This window comes from Falco rusticolus, chromosome 1 (assembly GCF_015220075.1).
Source record: "Falco rusticolus isolate bFalRus1 chromosome 1, bFalRus1.pri, whole genome shotgun sequence".
Lineage (NCBI taxonomy): Eukaryota > Metazoa > Chordata > Aves > Falconiformes > Falconidae > Falco > Falco rusticolus.
Window position 1 is genome coordinate 19,759,002 of NC_051187.1, and position 16,820 is coordinate 19,775,821.

Sequence of the window (16,820 nt, forward strand, 5' to 3'; positions counted from 1 at the left end):
TCTTGCGTGTTACAGTTTCTAAGTTATCTTGTCCTTTAGAAAAAAAGGAGTATTTTCTAACGGGAAGGAATAGCTGTGAGCACACGTTGCTAGAACATTTCTCAGATCTTAGTGCATTGAAAACGTCGATTGCAAATTTCCTTTTGTTTGGAGACAGGAAAAAAAATAATAAAAACCCACCAGGTTTTAGGTTTAAACTTCTTCAGCCATCAATAAATACCACAGCCGGGGCTGAAACGCTGCCGGAGCATGCGTTGCCGCCCGGTCTCACCGGTACCTAACGTGGTCCCTTCCCCCGTGGCAGCAGGAAGCGCCCCCGCCGCCGCAGCCCCCCCCGGTTGCTCGGGGCGGAGCCGGGGCAGCCCGTCCTGTGCGTGCCGCGCCGTGCCGTGCCGCCCGTCCGCCGCCATGGCCGCCCCGCCGTCCGCCGCCGCCGCCCCGCCGCCCGCCCGCCGCTGCCCGCCGCTGCCCGCCGCCGAGCCGCTCCTCTTCCTGGCCACCCTGGCCCTCGGGCTGCAGGGCCCGCTCGCCACCCAGTACCTCTGGGACAGGCTGGGGGCCGAGCACGGCTACAGCGGCCCCAACGCCACGAGCCCCGCCGGCTGTGGGAACGGCAGCGCTGCCACCGAGCCCCTGCGGCAGGTGGGAGAGTGGGACGGGATGGGTCGGGATGGCACACGGGTGCTGGCACTTCCCCGGCAGCTCCGGCGTGGTGCTGGCCCAGCGCCTCAGGAACCTGTTTCTCTTGCAGGAGGTGGAAGCGCTGGTCTCCCACTGGAACCTCTACATCAACCTGGGAGGCTTCTTCATTGGTCTCTTCTCCGTGACTCTCTTTGGACCATGGAGTGACAGCATAGGCCGCCGTCCGGCTCTCATCCTGCCGGCAGCGGGTATGGCCATGCAAGCAGCCATCTATCTGCTCGTCATGTACCTGCAGCTGCATGTTGCCTATTTTCTCCTTGGACGTGTTTTGAGTGGCCTCATGGGAGACTACAACCTGATCCTGGCCAGCTGCTTTGCCTACGTGGCTGACACCAGCGACAAACGCACACGTACATTTCGCATCGCCATCCTCGAGGCATGCCTCGGCATCGCGGGCATGCTGGCCAGCATTGGTGGCGGCCAGTGGCGCAAGGCTCAGGGGTACATCAACCCCTTTTGGCTCGTGCTTGCTGTCAGTCTTGCTGCCACTCTCTACGCTGCTTTCTGTCTTCAGGAATCAGTGAAGCAGCAGAAACCAGCCAAGCTGTTCACGCTCCAGCATTACAAGGCTGTCTACAGGCTGTACACAGCCCCGGAACACCTGAGCTCCAAGCGGAAGCTCGCTCTTTACTCCCTGGCTTTCTTTCTTCTTGTCACAGTACATTTTGGAACCAAGGACCTCTTTGTTTTGTATGAGCTTGGCTCCCCTCTCTGCTGGGCTGCAGACCTCATTGGGTATGGCTCAGCCACCAGTTACCTGACTTACCTGAGCAGCCTGGGAGGGCTGTGGCTGCTGCAGCTCTGCCTTGAAGACACCTGGGTGGCAGAGATAGGATTGATCTCCAACATTTCTGGACTGGTTGTGATTTCTCTTGCTACCACAACATCACTGATGTTTACAGGTGATGTTGAATTCTTAAATCCCTGTATCTCAGGCTCTTAGCCAGTAAATGTGGGAGGCCAGTGTACTTCTGGGAGTTCAAGCACATGGAGGAAGTTCTGCCTCCATTTCAACCCGTGTACCAATAAAACAGTGGCTTGCTAACTGTAAAGTTGGCCAAACGCTGAAGCTGAAAGTGTAGCCATACAGTTCCTAGAATATTAGGTTTCCCAGAAGCTGTATTACACTGCAGACACAGACTGAAGTGCATTATGAGATGCAGGAGGGTGAATCGAGACTAAATATAGCAGGGAGAAACTGCCTGGAGCTGCAGATTTCTGGGATTGTCTTTGGAGACTTGATTCTTCAGCTGAGCTTTCCCTAATGTGCTTTATCTTGCTCACAGGTTATGGGATTCTGTTCCTTTCAATGGCAGCCACTCCAGTCATCAGAGCCAAGCTCTCCAAGCTGGTCAGTGAGACGGAACAGGGTAAGGAGTTAGGCAGTATGCTTAAGCAAGGCCCTGAAACACTTGTCTTCTTGGTACATTGAAACCAAACTGCTTTGGGAGGTTAGGATTTGCCTGGCTCATTTGGGCTCCTGTGCCCCTGCATTTACCCTTAGGCCCAGGGTAACATTTTATTTTTTCGGAATAATTGTCTTTGTTGATTTAGACTTGCTACGTTTTCAAGGTGAGGACAAGAGAAGAAAAGCAAAATGAAAAGTATTACATTCAAGGTCAGGAATAGTTCATTCATCCACCTGTTCGTTTCCAAATCTTTTACAAGCAGTAAGAGTTTAAATTAATTATATAACAAGCAGAAGATAGTAATTTCCCTGATCACAACTTTTTTTTTTCTGTAGATCAGTAACAGTGGGAAGAAACCCAGTGTTGTTAGAGGGTTATATCATTGACCATGCTGAAAGAGCTTGGATAACCTGTAGGAGGAGCATATTTGCCTTTCTTCCAGTAATTTGTTTGGAAAGCTTGCACTTGCTGCTAAATGCTGCATAGGAATGCTTCTGCAGGCACACAGGGGAGAGGAGGGAAACAAGGTGTGAGAGATCAAAAGGTGACTTTGCACGGTTTGTGTTTCTCATATAAGAATGAAGGTGGCACATACTTGACACCAGATTTATGATGCTAAAATCTATAAAGTGCAGTTTTCTGCTGTACTTAATGTTTAACAAATGATAAGATGTGCTTGGCTGTAAAGAGATCTATGTGGCCCTGTCTAAAGCATTTACAATCCAGCTGATATAGAATATCCCTGGTCAGCTTTGGTGATACATATTCTGGAGGTCAGTGAAGTGGTCCTGGCTACAGAGGATCTGGGGTTGACGAGTTTGGCCTTCCAAGCTGGCACGGTGTGCCTGATTTCTGCTCCCAGCTCTGCTTACCACACTGATAATCAGACACCAGGTTTCTGATGGGAAGATTCACAGAATCCCACCGAAGGTGACACATTAAAAGATGTTTGCAGGCAGGGCTGTCTCACCGTTAACCTCTCATATCTTTTCCAGGTGCTCTCTTTGCTTCTGTTGCCTGTGTGGAAGGGCTGTGTTCACTTGTGGCTACAGGAGTGTTCAACTCTCTCTACCCTGCCAGCTTGCACTTCATGAGGGGATTCCCATTTCTCTTCGGGGCTGTAGTCCTCCTTATTCCGGCAGCTATTCTTGGGTAATTTACTTCAAATCTCTAAACTTTGCCATAGGACCTGGGAAGTGTAACATGAAAAATACTATTTACTCTACTTAGGCTCACAGTTTTTTAAGGCATATTTTCAGTTACACTTGTGAGAGGGTGTGTAGTGCCCCAGTAAGCAGAGGTGCAGATCCAGTTCTTCTGGCATCTGAATCATAGAGATAAACCTGCAGCCCAAGTAACGTAGCTGCTGATGTTCAAAGTGCTTCAGGGTCTCACTTCAACCTCAGAGTGGAATCCAAAATCTGGAGCTGAATTTGAAGGTCCTCCTTTATGGAAGAGATGCAGCTCTCTTAGCAGTCTCTCTTCCTGTCATTTCTTTAATAACTAGAGCAAAAGCTGTGTCGTGATAGAAAACAAATCCCCTCCTAAGTCCTGGGAGGGGGAATGTGTTAGGATTTGCAGCAGAAGTGCGACAGCTCCTGGCAGGGTCATTTTGTTCTGTTCCTTTGAAACTTTAAAACTCACTTCATTCAGCGATATCCTAGTGTGCCTTCTTAGGCTGACTGTTCTTTCTTTCTTAGGTGGATAGAAATCTGGGACTCAAACCATGACTACAGTCACTTCTCAGATGCTTCCCTGTCCCCTGCAGATGGCTGAGCAGCAACTTAGCAACAAGGAATTGGCCAGCTCAGCCGTGTCCATCTGAAGACTGCACTTTATTCTTCCGTTGAAGGACAGATTACCGTGGGATGGACACCCTGCTTGTCTTACTAATTCTTAAATGCCAAATAGTTGGAAATTGTGGCTCTAACTACCAGTAGGAACTTGATTTGCAGATATGAATGCCTTCTCACCGTTGTGTTGGCTCATTTGTCAGAGAAAACACAAGAGACCCAAAAGGCAATCAAGAGTAAAAGCTATTATTGGCCATTTGCAAGGCTGTTTAGTGGTTTGGGGGTTGGTGGGGGGGGAAGGTTCTGTGGCATGCTTTTAGTGGTGAGAGAGGACTGAATTCTGGTTTAATTGCCAAACATCTTCCCCTGTGAGTACTACAGTGTGCAGTAGATGAGCTGTTGGTGTGGTGAGGCCCAGAGCAAAGCCTGCAGAGTGAGACTGAAGCAGAGGTACCCAACAGCACGCTACTGAGAAGTAAGGTCTGGGCTCCAAATCAGCGTGTTGGCAATAAGTGTCACACAAATGTCATGTGCCAGACTAGGCTCCCGCAGAAATTCTTCTGATGGTTGGTGTACCACAGGAGTGCTACTGCTCTCCTTACTGACTAAACTAACTTTAGCTTCGCAAGTTGGAGTTGGCTTAGGGAGAGAATCTAATGCATGAAGTGCTTGTAGTTAGGAGTGCCAGTGGCATGTCCTGCCTGTCTGTCTGCAGCTCAGCCAGGATTTCAAAGGTCTTTTTGAGAAGTAATAGTTCACCTGAGAATACTACTGTGCAAGTAGGTGCCTTAATTGACAGTGGCCGAAACTGATGAAGTTAAGGCTAAAATTGACAAAATTGGGCCCCCCTAACTGAAGACCCTTACACTACAAATTTGAGGCCCCACCCCAGCTTTCGTAAGTGTGCCCTAAACACTGCTCTGCTTATGGCAGAGCCAGAAGCAGTCCTTCCTCATCGATACACAGTGCTGTTGCGATGAGCTGCTGTGGGGAACAGGACCAGTGTCTTTGGAGGTAAATTTTTTTGTTTTATGGGGCATAAATTTGTGTCAGTGACCTCAGTTCTGCTGCCCTTCTCAGGCTGTGTTTATGCCAGCAAGCAAACCCCATGTTCCTGGTACTCATAATTGTTCTTTTCAAAGCATTAACTGTATTGCCTCAATCCTATTTTCTTCAAACTGTCATAAACCAGCAGTCGGTGTACACTGTATTGCACATACTGTTCAGATGCATGCAATAATGTCTTTACTGTGAAATTGTTTAGCAGACATGTTACTTTCAGAATGAATAAACCCTCCATTCTCTTTTATGGTTGGTTAAAAGATAGCTTTTCTTGTACAGCTGTTGATGTAATTTTCCCTTGCCTCATTCTGTGCTTCTCTCCATTATTTTCATGCTTCTTCCTTTATTGAAGATTGCAGTAAAGCAGCAGCGGGAAGTTATCTGCCTGGTGGAAAATGAGCGTGTGAGAGTCCCGAGTCAGGAAAAATGCGGGTTTGGCATTTGCAAGCAGCCAAAGCTTGCTTTTCCCAAACACCAGAGTAAAGCTTGCAGGAGTGCCTGGTCTGTAACCTGTCCTTCAGTATGCAGTAAAGGTAAAATGCTTGCATTCAGCTTTGTTCCCTGTTCGTTAGGAATTTGCGATAAAAGTAGGGGAGAAGCAGGAGGTGAAGAAGTAGGGAAGCTTTAAGAACTTGGTGTTACGCCACTTGATCCGTGTAGTTACACCAGTGGACATAAGCAGGAGTTAGATGACTGATTGACGGGCTTACCCCAGAATTAGCCTCCCTGAGGAACAGGGCATGCTGTGAGTGTCGCATTAGATATTTGTAGCTGAACTGATTGTGAAGTAAATCTTCTCTACCAACAGACTCCACGAACGCCAATGCTAGCAGCTGCTCAGTGTTGTGCAGTGAAGTGAAACGCGTGTACTGGCTCTGCTTTCCTGTTTGTGCAGTGTGCTTGCAAAGGAGAAATTCAATAGGAACTATTATGCTCTATTAAAAAATTATAACAAAGTTTTTCTAGGCTGGCCTCCAAGAGCTGCAACCATGAAGCACATACACGATCCATGCCTTGTGGCTGTGGGCAGCAGGTAGGGTCCCTGGGGATGCAGGGAGCTACATCAGTCCATGCAGAGATGAGCGTGAATGTGGGTCTGCACAGAGAATGGTGCCTGGAGAATGTCAACTATGCTGTCCCTTCAGAGGATGAGAAAGCATGACAGCAAGAGAGAGCAAGTGTGAGAAGGCTGCAGGGAGAGAAGCATGTGACGCAAACAGAAAAGAGGTGGGGATTTAGAGTATAAACCAGATTTATTAATAATGTCTGATAGAACAACTTTAAATGCTTTCTGACATGACATAGCGAAGGAATAAGGAAGGGTGAGAACAGAATTCATTTTCTTGAGACTGCTCCAACTGGAGGAGGCCGGGTATGGGATGTTTTGCCAAGAGCAGGGTGAGTTCGTTAAGGTGAAGATAACTGAATGGTGGGGAAACAGGAGGAGTCACGGTCTGGGCAGCTGGAGTATGAGATGGGATCTCGTTGCAGGTGAGACACCTAACCTATAGAGAACAAGTAAATCTCTACATTGAATGGTGGGTGAGCAGGTTAATTGCTAGGGCGCTCCTAGGAAACAAGACACAATAATCTTACTGTGTGTTATTGTAGGGAGAAAAATCCTGAGGACTGTTTGTGTGGGACTCCTTCAGTGGCCATGGAGCCCTTGACATTCAATCAGTTACTCAAGGCTCCCTGAAGTAGCTCACAAGTAGCTTTTATCCTTTGGCGGTTTCACCTTTGGGCTCATCTGCTGGCTTCCTTGTATTTAATCTGGAGATTAGATAGGTTCTATTTCTGATGAAAGCGGGGCAGCTATAGCTACTAACCTTTCACTGGAGAGCAAAGATGCCATTAACAATGAGATGATAAGAACTATCCATAAAGCTGTGATTAAGCACCAGAATTTAACTTCCCCCCCCACCCCACCCTTCGGCCCCCCCTCAAATGTTCATGGATCTAAGCCAAAAGTAAATGCGTTTGTGCTCCTGCCAGTTAAGGCAGGCAGCAAGGCTTCGGGGAGAGCCAGGAGAAGGACAAGTTGACTGAGAGTCCTCATTACCTCCTGAAGGAGTTGAGTTGTCTTGAGCAGGGGACAGGCGGAGGAGCTTGCTTCTTTTGCAGGGTGGTGCACCAGCCTGGTCTGCCGAGCGTCAGGGCAGGCTGATGTTCCCTGGGCATGGCTTGCTTTCCCTCCCGTCTGTGCTCTGAACAAGGATGTCTTTCTGCATTACTCACTTTGTTCTGCATCAAAAAAGACAAACTCAGGTAGGAGCTGCGGTTGCTGCTGTTGTTGAGAGCCTGCTCACCCTCCAGGCAGGTGTGAGAAGCAGAACAAGGCTGGGAGTGCAGAATTCAGGGGAGGTGTGTCGGGGTGACCGTGGTTCCTCACCTGCAGTGTTTGCCAGCCATGCTCCCAGCCGGTGCTCACACCTAGCAGCATCCACCTGCCCATTGCATCGACTTCGCTCTTTTCTGATACTTCAAGGTGAGTAGCTGCAAAAAGACCTGGTGGGTGTTGAGAAGAGGTGGGTAGAAAGAAGCTGATGCAACTTGGTATTGCATCCAGCAGAGAGTAGGGACAACCCTGAGCCTGAGGAGCTTAGCCAGGGCTGTCGGGGGTGAGTGGTAGTCAGCAAAGAGATACACCAGCTCGTTTTTGAAGGAACAGACCTTGGGACATCTGCTGTGGAGCACCAACACCAGAATGAAATACAGCCTGTGTGTAATAACTCCACAAGTACAGTGCAACAATTAGCATCTTCTGTATCTGTATGGATACATGTTTTCCAGAGTCACAATCCAGCTTCTATGCCCTATAAGTACAGACCTGATGAAGTGGTAAAGCTGAGACATCAGATGGAGGGAAGGGGGTTGCTTTAAAAGCACTTTTTGCAAAGATCCTGCGGAAACGTCATGTGATCTAACCCCAAACTTCCATCGCCAGAGTTAAGAGCACAAATTGGTTTTGCAGCATTAGGAGGTGAAAGGCCCTCAGGGAGGAAGCGAGCTCCTGTGATAAAGGGACATTACTGGGAAAGAGAAAGCTTCTGCTGAGCGGTTTAGAAGGCCTCTGTGTGTTATCTTTCCCAGACATGGGGATTTTGTTAGGGCTTAGCTTTTATTTGCCCTTTCCTGCTCTCAGCTTCTGACCACAATGATACTCCTGTGGCACACGGCAGAGGCCGTATCGTGCTTATGGACTGTTCCTTCTAAACTGCTCTTCTCTCTCATGTGTCCTCTTGCTATGTATCCCTCACCAATTCCCCTGTTTTCCGTCCTCAGAAGATCCCTTCTCTTCGGACATGCTTCTGGGGGATGCTGCAGCCATTTGCAGGGGTCCTGAACAGCATCGGTCTCCCTCGCACCCCCTGCATCGTGGGAGGCATGGCCTGCACGTCCTGCCACCCCATGGGAGGACGTGGAAGATGATTTGTCCACCCCAGAGTCCACCCTAGCTCACCAGGCACCGTGTAAGTGAGTACTGCATTTGGAGGGTGAAGGCGGGGGTTGATGATCCACCGGCCTTGTCTCAAGCCAGGGTACTAAGATGGGGAAAAATCTAGAGGGAGAAATTTGGCCCCACATAAAAAGGGGTAGCCTGGGCAGTCTGTGGAGGGGATGAGGCATCTGTGCTGGCTCTAGGTCTGCCCCAGGGAGGGCAAGCAGTCCAGGCCATTCTCCGACCCAGCTGACGAGTCCCGGGAGGAGCGGCCCTGGAGAAAGCGGATGATTTTGTCAATTGTGGCCTCCTGGTACTCGTGGGACCACCTGTATTGAAGGGGAAAATTTGATTTAATTTTTCCATTTTGCAAGATGCCACAGAGTAGCTCAGTTCATCTGGGGCAGGAGCCAGAGACCCCCATCCTCCACTCCAGCTCTCTAGGAGCTTTCCTTTTCCCCATGGAAAATTGAGGGACACTGGATGCTGCAGGAAAGCCCCCTCCTGTGTGCCCTGCCAGACTGGAGGGCTGCGAGCAGGTTGGGCTGCCAGCCCGGGGTGCTGGAGGGGAAGCAGGAGGTGAGAGGAACCCAGCTGAGCTGTGAATCCTGGCAGCATCACTCCTGCCCAGAGGGCTGGGGGCACAAGGGTGGGCGTTCTGCCAGCCGCGATGGGGTGGGCAGTTCTGTTACCCAGGGGAGCCCCAAGCACAAAGACAGCAGAAGGGTTGTGCTGGAGACCTTTGTCCACCTCATGCTCTGGAATACCTGAAGTGACTCACCTCCCCTTTAGCCAGTTCTGCTTCCCTCATCTGTTTTTCCCAATTTCCTCATGCCCTTTGCTACTGCTTATGCAAGCCATTTTCTCCAGGTGCCAAGGAACCCCGTGGCACATGTTCCTTTTACTTACTTAATACCATTAAATTTCAGGACGGCCCTCATGTCCTTGGGAAGTGTTTCTGGGTCCGGCCACTCAAAATGGTCTGTAACGGGTACAATGTTCTTTCCAGAGTTCAGGGCTGTCACAATCTCCTGCAGGAACATGCTCAGGCTATGTCAGCCCATCACCAGCCCCTTCCTGCTCCAACATCCACCACGCTCCCACCCGATGGCATCTCCTACCTTGTGCACCCAGTCCTTGCACTCGGGGTCTCCCATGCATTTATCCAGTGCGTTCGGTGAGAGGACCAGCACAAAATTGCGGGCACTCATGACACTTTGGATCAGCTTGTCCTCAAACTTCCCTGCCTCCAGCTTCTCCACATCGATGAACACGCTGAAGCCGTGCAGCTGCAGGTGGACCTTCAGCAGGCTGGTGGCAAGAGGGAACAGCACTGTGAGAAGAGCTACTGCCAGCACCTGGCTTTCACATGCTCTCCCACCACATCGGCCAAGACATGAGGAGCAGCGAACAGAGAATGACACGGTCCTTGGGATGCCAGCCGCCCGCCCAGCCTGCGTACAGGTGTCTGCACCCATGCCGAAAACACAGGGAGCCCGACATTAACTCCCTGCTGTGATCCCCTACAGCCTGACGAGCACAGCGTGAGAAAAGGGTAAGACAGTGTCAAAGAGGGAGAGGGTGGCAGTGACAGGACTGGGAATTAGCCTGTCCACCGTACAGCTTATGGCACATGCTGTCCCCATTTGCACTGCAGCTTTTGGCAGCCTCTCCCTCCTCCTAGCTCCATGCTCTTCCCACAGCTGATCACCAGCTTCGCTCTGGCCTTCAGCCCAGCTGCCGTATCATTGCCTGCAGGACTCACCTGGCCAGCTGTGACCCGGTGCTCCTCCGGTAGCTGATAAAAACATCAGTCCCGTTGGATGCAGTTTGCAGCGTTATAGGGGAGTGAAGTGTTTCTAGGCAGAGCAAACAGCAAGTAAAAGTTAAAAATACCCAACAGCTCATCCCAAACAACCCTCGGCCACTCGCCCCCACCCGCTTGCTCCGGTGCAGCATGCAGCAGCAGGACCCGCACCCCTTGCAGCAGTGAGGATGCGGACACGGTGGAAACCCGTGTTGATGTGGCAGTCCTCCTGCAGCTGCTGCTCTGTCACCCGGTGCAAGAAGTTGCGGTTGATGCCGCACGTCAGCAGGTTGTAGGTGTACTGACGAAACTTGGGGTCGATGCCACCCAGCCAGTCGGCCAGGTTGCTTCGGTCACAGGTGGAATAGTTTGCGAAGGTCTTCAGCTCTGTCAGCTCCCGGAAAAACCTGGCAGAGAAACAAATGAAAGGGTGGAGCGGAGGAGGAAAGGCTGCTGGACCAGGCAGGAGCTAGAGACATTTGGTACCGCGTCTCTTATCTGCACAGGCGAGAATGCAGCTACATGCTGTGGTGAAGGGTGAGCTAAAGGGATAGAAGAAGAGAAGAACAGCTGCGTGACTGCAGGAGCGTTGGTCCTCAGGACGCAGGGGTATGAGGAGCTCAGCCAAGGAAGAGAAGCTTGGGTAGGTTCCTGTCTTTCTGAGTAACTTGCAGGATTCCACCTCCCTTGTGCTACAGGTGATCTCTCCCCATCCCACACCTCTCCCATGCATTGGTCCCATTGCAGGAATCCCTCTGGGACTGCTGGAAAAGCCCTGGCAGTCCAGGTTTTGCTCCGTTCTTGTCTTTGCAAGAAGGGGAAGGTACAGACCGTTTCCCTGGTTCTGCCATTGTGGTGATGACCATGAGAGAGGCCAGCATGCCCCAGTGGTGATCCTACCTTTTCCGAGTGATGCTGGAGTCCATCCCCAAATCCTCCTGCAGCTCCTGCTCTGTCAGCCTCAGGAGGATGTCCCCATCCACTTGGTGGTCCTGCCAAGAGAAATCCAGGCTGGAAAGGTCCCAGGAAAAACTGTGAGATGTTTACACCTCTGCTGCAAGACTGGGCAAAAGGGGGCCCATCCAGGTGTCCCTCCTCCAGCCCACAGTCCTACCAGGAAGCTCTGGCAGTATTTGTTGAATCCGATCTGCTGCAGCCATGTCTGCACCTCGCAGGGCTTCCAGTTGGGAACTGTGGGCAGGATGCGCCGAGGAACCTCCTCCCCTATCATGCGCAGCACCTTTTTGGCCAGGGAGGAGGTGGTGCTGCTGGTGGAGTAGCACACCACCCTCTTCAGGCTCTGCGTAGCTCCAATTTCACTGAAAATCTGGGGACGCAAAGGGAAGAGACATCACTCTGCTTTCCCTCCTCCTCCCCACAACCTGTGCTGGGCCAGCTGAGGACCAGGGCACGTGGTGAGCTCCCGGGGGAGCAAAAGACAGCAAGATGCAGTCGTGGCAACCCTTCCCTTTTGCATCTCCTTCCTTCAGGCCAACCTACCCTTTACCTTTGTTTGCTTCTGCCTGGTTTTGATGGCAGCCTCCATGCAGAGGTAGAAGGCAGCGATGCACTGTGCTTCCAGCCGCGAGCTGTCCAGCAAGGGTACCAGCCGCTGCAGGTCGTCTGCCGTCCTCCCCTGGCTGTTGTCGCTGCTCCCCAACATCTCACAGGCAAACTGCTCTGGATCCAGCGAGGCGATGAACGGCTCCACCAGAGCCAGCGTCCCCGAGCGCTCCACCTCCTTCTCGATTTCTTTGTTGGTGGCCAGCACCGTGATGGCCAGGCATGCGTGCAGGCGGATTTGTTCATCATCTCTTGAGAACACCAGTGGGAAAAGCCACTCCGCCGCCCTCTTCTCGATCATCAGGCGCTGGTTGGCCTGCCCTCCGTACATGGCACAGTTGGCCAAGGCCATGGCGCAGTGCCGCAGCACGACGGGGTCTGTCCAGCGGCACCAGTAGAGGATAGCATCCAGGCCTCCATCCGAGATGAGCTGGTAACAGGTCTCCTCAGTGTGTTTGAACATGTGCTCCAGGATACCGGAGGTGCTCTGTGCTAGCTGAGGAACATCTCGCTCCTTGGCTAAGTTCAGAATCACTCCCAGACCGATGCGAGCAAGCCGATCCCTGCAGGAAGGAGAGGCACAGGCAGATGAGGTGCAGATGGCCACGCAGGGAATGAGAACAGTGACTGGCATCTGAACTCACCCCTCCCCGTGCTTTGATGGCGTTTGCCACCTGACAGCCAGATGTTACCCTGTAGGACACAGCTGCCAGATAAGCTGTCAGGCTGCAATGCAGTGAGATGTGACAGGAAGAACCTGTCTCGATCTGATGGAAGAGCTTGTGATGGGACAGGGCAGGGAGTACATAGCCCAGGACCACCATGCCAGAGGCTCTTGTGCTCGAGATAAAACGTACAAAGTGATTAACAGTGCAGGGTAGGCTAATGCCAGCCTAGAAATAGATCCGCTTAGTCAGCTCTGCTGGGTGTGTGTGAGCTGCTCCGTGTTTGGGGGTGAAAACTCCTTTGTCCCTGACCAGTGCTGTCCTCTAGCTCTTCTCCAGATCGGTGCCAAGCTCAGGACAGGGGTTTCACCTCTGGCTGAGCAACCACGCAGAACTGCCCACTGGGGTGTGTGAGAGATGGGGATCTGCCTGCCCTGGGATGGCAGCGTGGAGGCAGTTCGGGGGAAAGCTGTTTATTTCCTCAGTCCTGCGCACTCCTAGAAGAGGACAGCAAGAGCCTGGGTGCGGGTGGCTGAGGGCCACCAGCTGCTGCTCAGCCATGGCTGGCTTTGGGAGCCCTGTGCTGTAAGGATAGTCTTAAAGTGACACCTGAATGGGGCTGTGCCCTAAAAGCACGAAGTGAGGAAGGGGGAAATGATGGACTCTTGGCTGCCCTCCCATGAGCTTGCCTGGGGCAATGGGACATCTCCGTCTCTGGCCTTAGAAATGACCCGGTTGGTGCTGTGGTGGAGCTGCTCTGTTCCCAAGGGACAAGCACTGGTGCAGATGTCCCATGCCATGCTGCTCACAAGGGCAGTGGCACATTTGGCCCCCAGCAATGGTGGGGTGAAGGCACATCAGCTTCTCTGTGCTGGCAGGCGGGAAGAGCATTTCTGGGAAGCTTGTGGCCCACACGGCTAATGCTGACCTTGGGGTGGGTTTGGCAGCAAATGCTCCGGAGAGCTCTGGAAAAAAAAAAACAACCCGGTCCTCAGCCTGGGACTGGCTCCAAGCCCAGACTTGGCCATTGAGCTGGATGACAAACACAGCCCTGCCAGGTCCCTGGTTCCCCGCAGCCATGGGATGGGGCCAGGACCAGTCCAGCTCTGGGCTAAGCACCACTGCTGCCGTGCATGGATGCTGGGAGAGATCGCTAAACCAGAAACTTGGACCCAAGGGGGGGACCCTACCCCTCCCTGCATTGCTCAGAGGTTGATGGTGGGTCAGGCTGTGGGGAGCAAGGGGCTGGGGGCCTACAGCTGCCCCGAGACCTTGGCCTGTGAACTGCTCCTAGAGCAGAGACAGCGACTCCAGCAGTTGCTTTCTCTTGCCAGGAAGCTAAATGCTGAACTCAGACCGTGCCAGGGATGTTTCCTGGGATTAATTCCTCTCTAATGGACTTTCCTGATTTAGCTGTTGCTTCTTTTTCCCTGCCAGCGTGTGCAGCAAGGCCCCGGCTGTGAATCCACAACCCTACAGCAAGACACATTGACCATGAAGTTTGTCCAGGCTTCCTCCACGCGTGCCCAAAGCCCTGGCTGGGTCCAGCTGGGCTTGGCCATGCTGAGGGAGAGTGGAGCTGGCAGAACCGCGTGGAGGAGAGAAGGGCCTGATCCTGACCCAGCTCGTGACAGGTATATGGCTCCTCTCTGGGGCCAGCATGCTGGGCAGTGCTGCCAGGGAATGCTGAACCAGACACGGGGCACAGCAGAGAGTTTGCCTGTCAGGGGACCTTGCGGGAGGGTGTTGACGGTGTTTGAAGGGTGAGCTGTGTGTGGGTGCCGCATCAGCACTGCTGTGCATTTAGATGTGTTGGGTGCTATGTGAGCACATGCAGCCTTGTAACCGTGCTTGTATGTACACACACGCACACACACGCTCTCCCCTGGCCTGTGCTGATGCTTTGTCAGAGCCAGCCCAAAGCTTCTCATCTGTCCTGGGGAGCAGCACATGCATCTCTAGCCTCTGAGCTGGGGGCCATGAGCTGGGGGGGCTCCGAGGGCCGCTGGCTGAGCAGCCCCCTCCTTATGGCCTCACTCCAACCCTGGTCAGCCACAGAAAGGCTCTGGGGACTGGCTTTTGTCCTCCTCCTCCTGCTGCAGTTATGGTTGAGGGGGTATCGTGTCTCGTCCTTGGGACAGAAGCTCTGGGCCAGCCAAACCGACCCAGCTCAGCCATGAAGGGTGTCTTGTCTGGGTGGCCCCCAGCTAAGGGTGGCTCATGAGGACACCCCGATCCTCACCATCATCCCTGAGCTGGGGCTGGTTCTCCTTCCTCCAGCCCTGGGGACGCAGGTTGTGCTATCACCAGGGTGTGACCAGCAAGTCAGGGACCCCTCTGTGCAAGTGCTGGCTGCGGGGGGCTGCGGTGTGGAGCCCAGGGGGTTTGATGCACCAGGAGCACCCAGAGCAGGGAAATTTGGGGAGTGTGGGTAGGATGGGTGGAGGAAATCCCTGCTGTGCTCGGGGCAGCAGGTGAGCCTGCGGGGGGTGGGTGGGGGGTGGGGGGTGCCTGGCGGGGCAGGGGGCTTTTTGCAGACTCACCTGTTTTCTGCCACCAGGATCTGCTCCAGGAGTTTTCCTGCCTGGCACTTGGTCTCCAGCTCCGCTGTGTACAGCAGGTTCAGTAGCAGGTCCAGGCCCCCCTCCAGGCGGATCACATCGCACAGCACTTTGGCCACATCCCTCCCCAGCGTGGGCATCCCCCAGGCTTCCTCCACCAGCTGGAAGACCTCGGTGATGGCTCTCCTCAGCTCCGCGGGGCTGGCTGCCTGCTTGGCACGGGCGATAGCATGGTGCAGGGCAGGCAGGATCCGGTCCAGGGCTGCCCGCACATCCATGTTCACCCCGGGGGAAACCTCCTGGTGCTCCCTGGAGCTGCTGCTGCCTGCCCAGCTGCCTGCCTGGCTCACACACTGGGGCACCACCAGCCTCTCCGCACCCGACATGGCGAAGAACCGGCACAGTTTATAGAGGGAGACGAGCAGGGTGAGCACCATTGGCATCTCCTAGCGCAGCATCCTTGGTCACCTGCCCCCTGGGAGGGCCACCACGCCCTTTGGGGGGACCCAAGGTGGCTGGAGGGGAGACACAGGAGGGGGGACGGAGCTGGCCAGGGGTCCAGCCGCAGGGCCAGGCTGCCAGCTCCCTCTCCCCTCCCTGCCCTGCCGGGATGTGGAGCGGGAAGCAGTGGCAGGAGCCGCCTTCCCAGAGTCAGGCTCAGCATCTCCGGTCCTCAGGGGCTGATGTCACCCCGCGCAGGCGCCGCCTTTCCAAGGAGGGGCTCATCTCTGGACAGCAGCATCTCCATCCTTGCTGCAGATGCTCCGGCATCCCCCTGGACCCCTCCTTCCACAGCCCTCCGCCTGCCCAGCGTGTCCCCGTGACGCATCTGTCCCCCACCCTTGCCCAGGCTGCTGCGGAGCCTGTGGTCACCTCCACGGCAGGCGGGGACCCCCACACTGCTTTTGCAGCAGGTCTTTGGGACGCTCTACAACCGGCAAAGTGGGCACAGGGTGGAAGTAAAAGGCCAGGCACGGTGGTGGCTGTGGTCACAGTCAGGTTGTGGCCATCCTGGCACTGCATTTTGAACCCATTTGGTATCAGTGCAGAGGGATAAATAACTCCCTTTGCCTGGTGGAAATTCAGAGCAGCTTTTCTGGGCGGGCTCAGGATTTGCATGATAAAAGAAAGAGCGGAGGCTGACTGGGCCCCTTTTCTTTTTTTTCCAGGCCAGACGTGCTCAGGGCAGAAATGCTTTGGATGCTTCTTGTCTGTGTTGGGAGGAGCAGCTTAAATCCTTGGCTCCAAAACCAGGTTGTTGCCAGCTCAGACTGAGACTTAAATTCAAGTTGATGTTTTGATGCGACAGAGTCGCTTTTAATCCTCTCTGAATCCACTACGCAGGGATAGACAGAGGAAAGGGACATTAGCTCACAGCGAAGGACGGTAAACAAGGCGTCCCGAGCGGCACAGTACCGCAGGAGAGGCTCAGCACAGAACCAGTAAGGATTTTCCTGATAAATTATTATTAAGCAGGGGCAATGCTACGGGCTGTTGCAATGCAGCACAGCAGAGGGGTTTGCTGCCTCAGAGGAGGATGCTGCCTGGGGAGGGCAGAATTCAAATCGTTGCCTTAGGCTTGTCCTGACAAGCCCAGAGAGCTGAGCTTTGCTTTGCTTTTAGTTTTGCTTTGTTTTGTTGTTTGAGAAGGATTCCCAGCACCAGCAGCCAGGGCTCTGGGAATGACAGGGATTCCTAGCCTTGCCCTGGGGGATCAGCCCCATTACCTGAGCTTTCCCTTGCTGGTTCTGCTCAGCCCTTGGCTGCAAGAGCTCCCCAGAACCCCATTACCCGAACCAGCCCCTCTCTCGGGGTC

The 16,820-nt window shown here is 53.4% G+C and overlaps 2 protein-coding genes across 4 annotated transcripts; one reads left to right on the forward strand and one right to left on the reverse strand.

Annotated features, from left to right (window-relative positions):
* Nucleotides 1-345: 345 nt before the first annotated feature.
* SLC46A1 (solute carrier family 46 member 1) lies at nt 346-5,230 on the forward strand (the record flags this gene model as incomplete). Its single annotated transcript, XM_037401141.1, has 5 exons — nt 346-642; nt 752-1,604; nt 1,989-2,072; nt 3,107-3,263; nt 3,812-5,230. Coding segments are annotated over 5 exons (1,467 nt in total), but the record flags the coding sequence as incomplete, so codon positions are not given.
* Nucleotides 5,231-6,200: 970 nt separating this feature from the next.
* SARM1 (sterile alpha and TIR motif containing 1) lies at nt 6,201-15,787 on the reverse strand. Of its 3 annotated transcripts, none has more exons than XM_037374207.1 (11): nt 14,987-15,787; nt 11,723-12,341; nt 11,330-11,542; nt 11,116-11,207; nt 10,387-10,622; nt 10,174-10,267; nt 9,530-9,719; nt 9,318-9,439; nt 7,359-8,737; nt 7,029-7,210; nt 6,201-6,739 (listed from the first exon to the last, which is right to left on the reverse strand). In XM_037374207.1, exons 1-9 carry the CDS (start codon nt 15,445-15,447, stop codon nt 8,608-8,610), a joined length of 2,157 nt encoding a protein of 718 aa, XP_037230104.1. In that variant the 5' UTR covers nt 15,448-15,787; the 3' UTR covers nt 6,201-6,739; nt 7,029-7,210; nt 7,359-8,607. The 3 variants fall into 3 exon arrangements, with proteins under 3 accessions (XP_037230104.1, XP_037230114.1, XP_037230096.1); XM_037374217.1 differs by having other exon boundaries at nt 6,201-6,471; nt 6,563-7,210; XM_037374199.1 differs by having other exon boundaries at nt 6,201-7,210.
* Nucleotides 15,788-16,820: the final 1,033 nt, after the last annotated feature.

Excerpts from the sequence above, each read along its gene's own strand:
- SARM1 (XM_037374207.1), bottom strand. The coding sequence starts at position 15,447 with ATGCCAATGGTGCTCACCCTGCTCGTCTCCCTCTATAAACTGTGCCGG. Across the intron at positions 10,623-11,115 it reads TCCAGCATCACTCGGAAAAG|GTTTTTCCGGGAGCTGACAG; the intron begins GTAGGATCACCA and ends TTTCTCTGCCAG. Across the intron at positions 9,440-9,529 it reads GCAAGGACTGGGTGCACAAG|GAGATTGTGACAGCCCTGAA; the intron begins GTAGGAGATGCC and ends ATGTTCCTGCAG.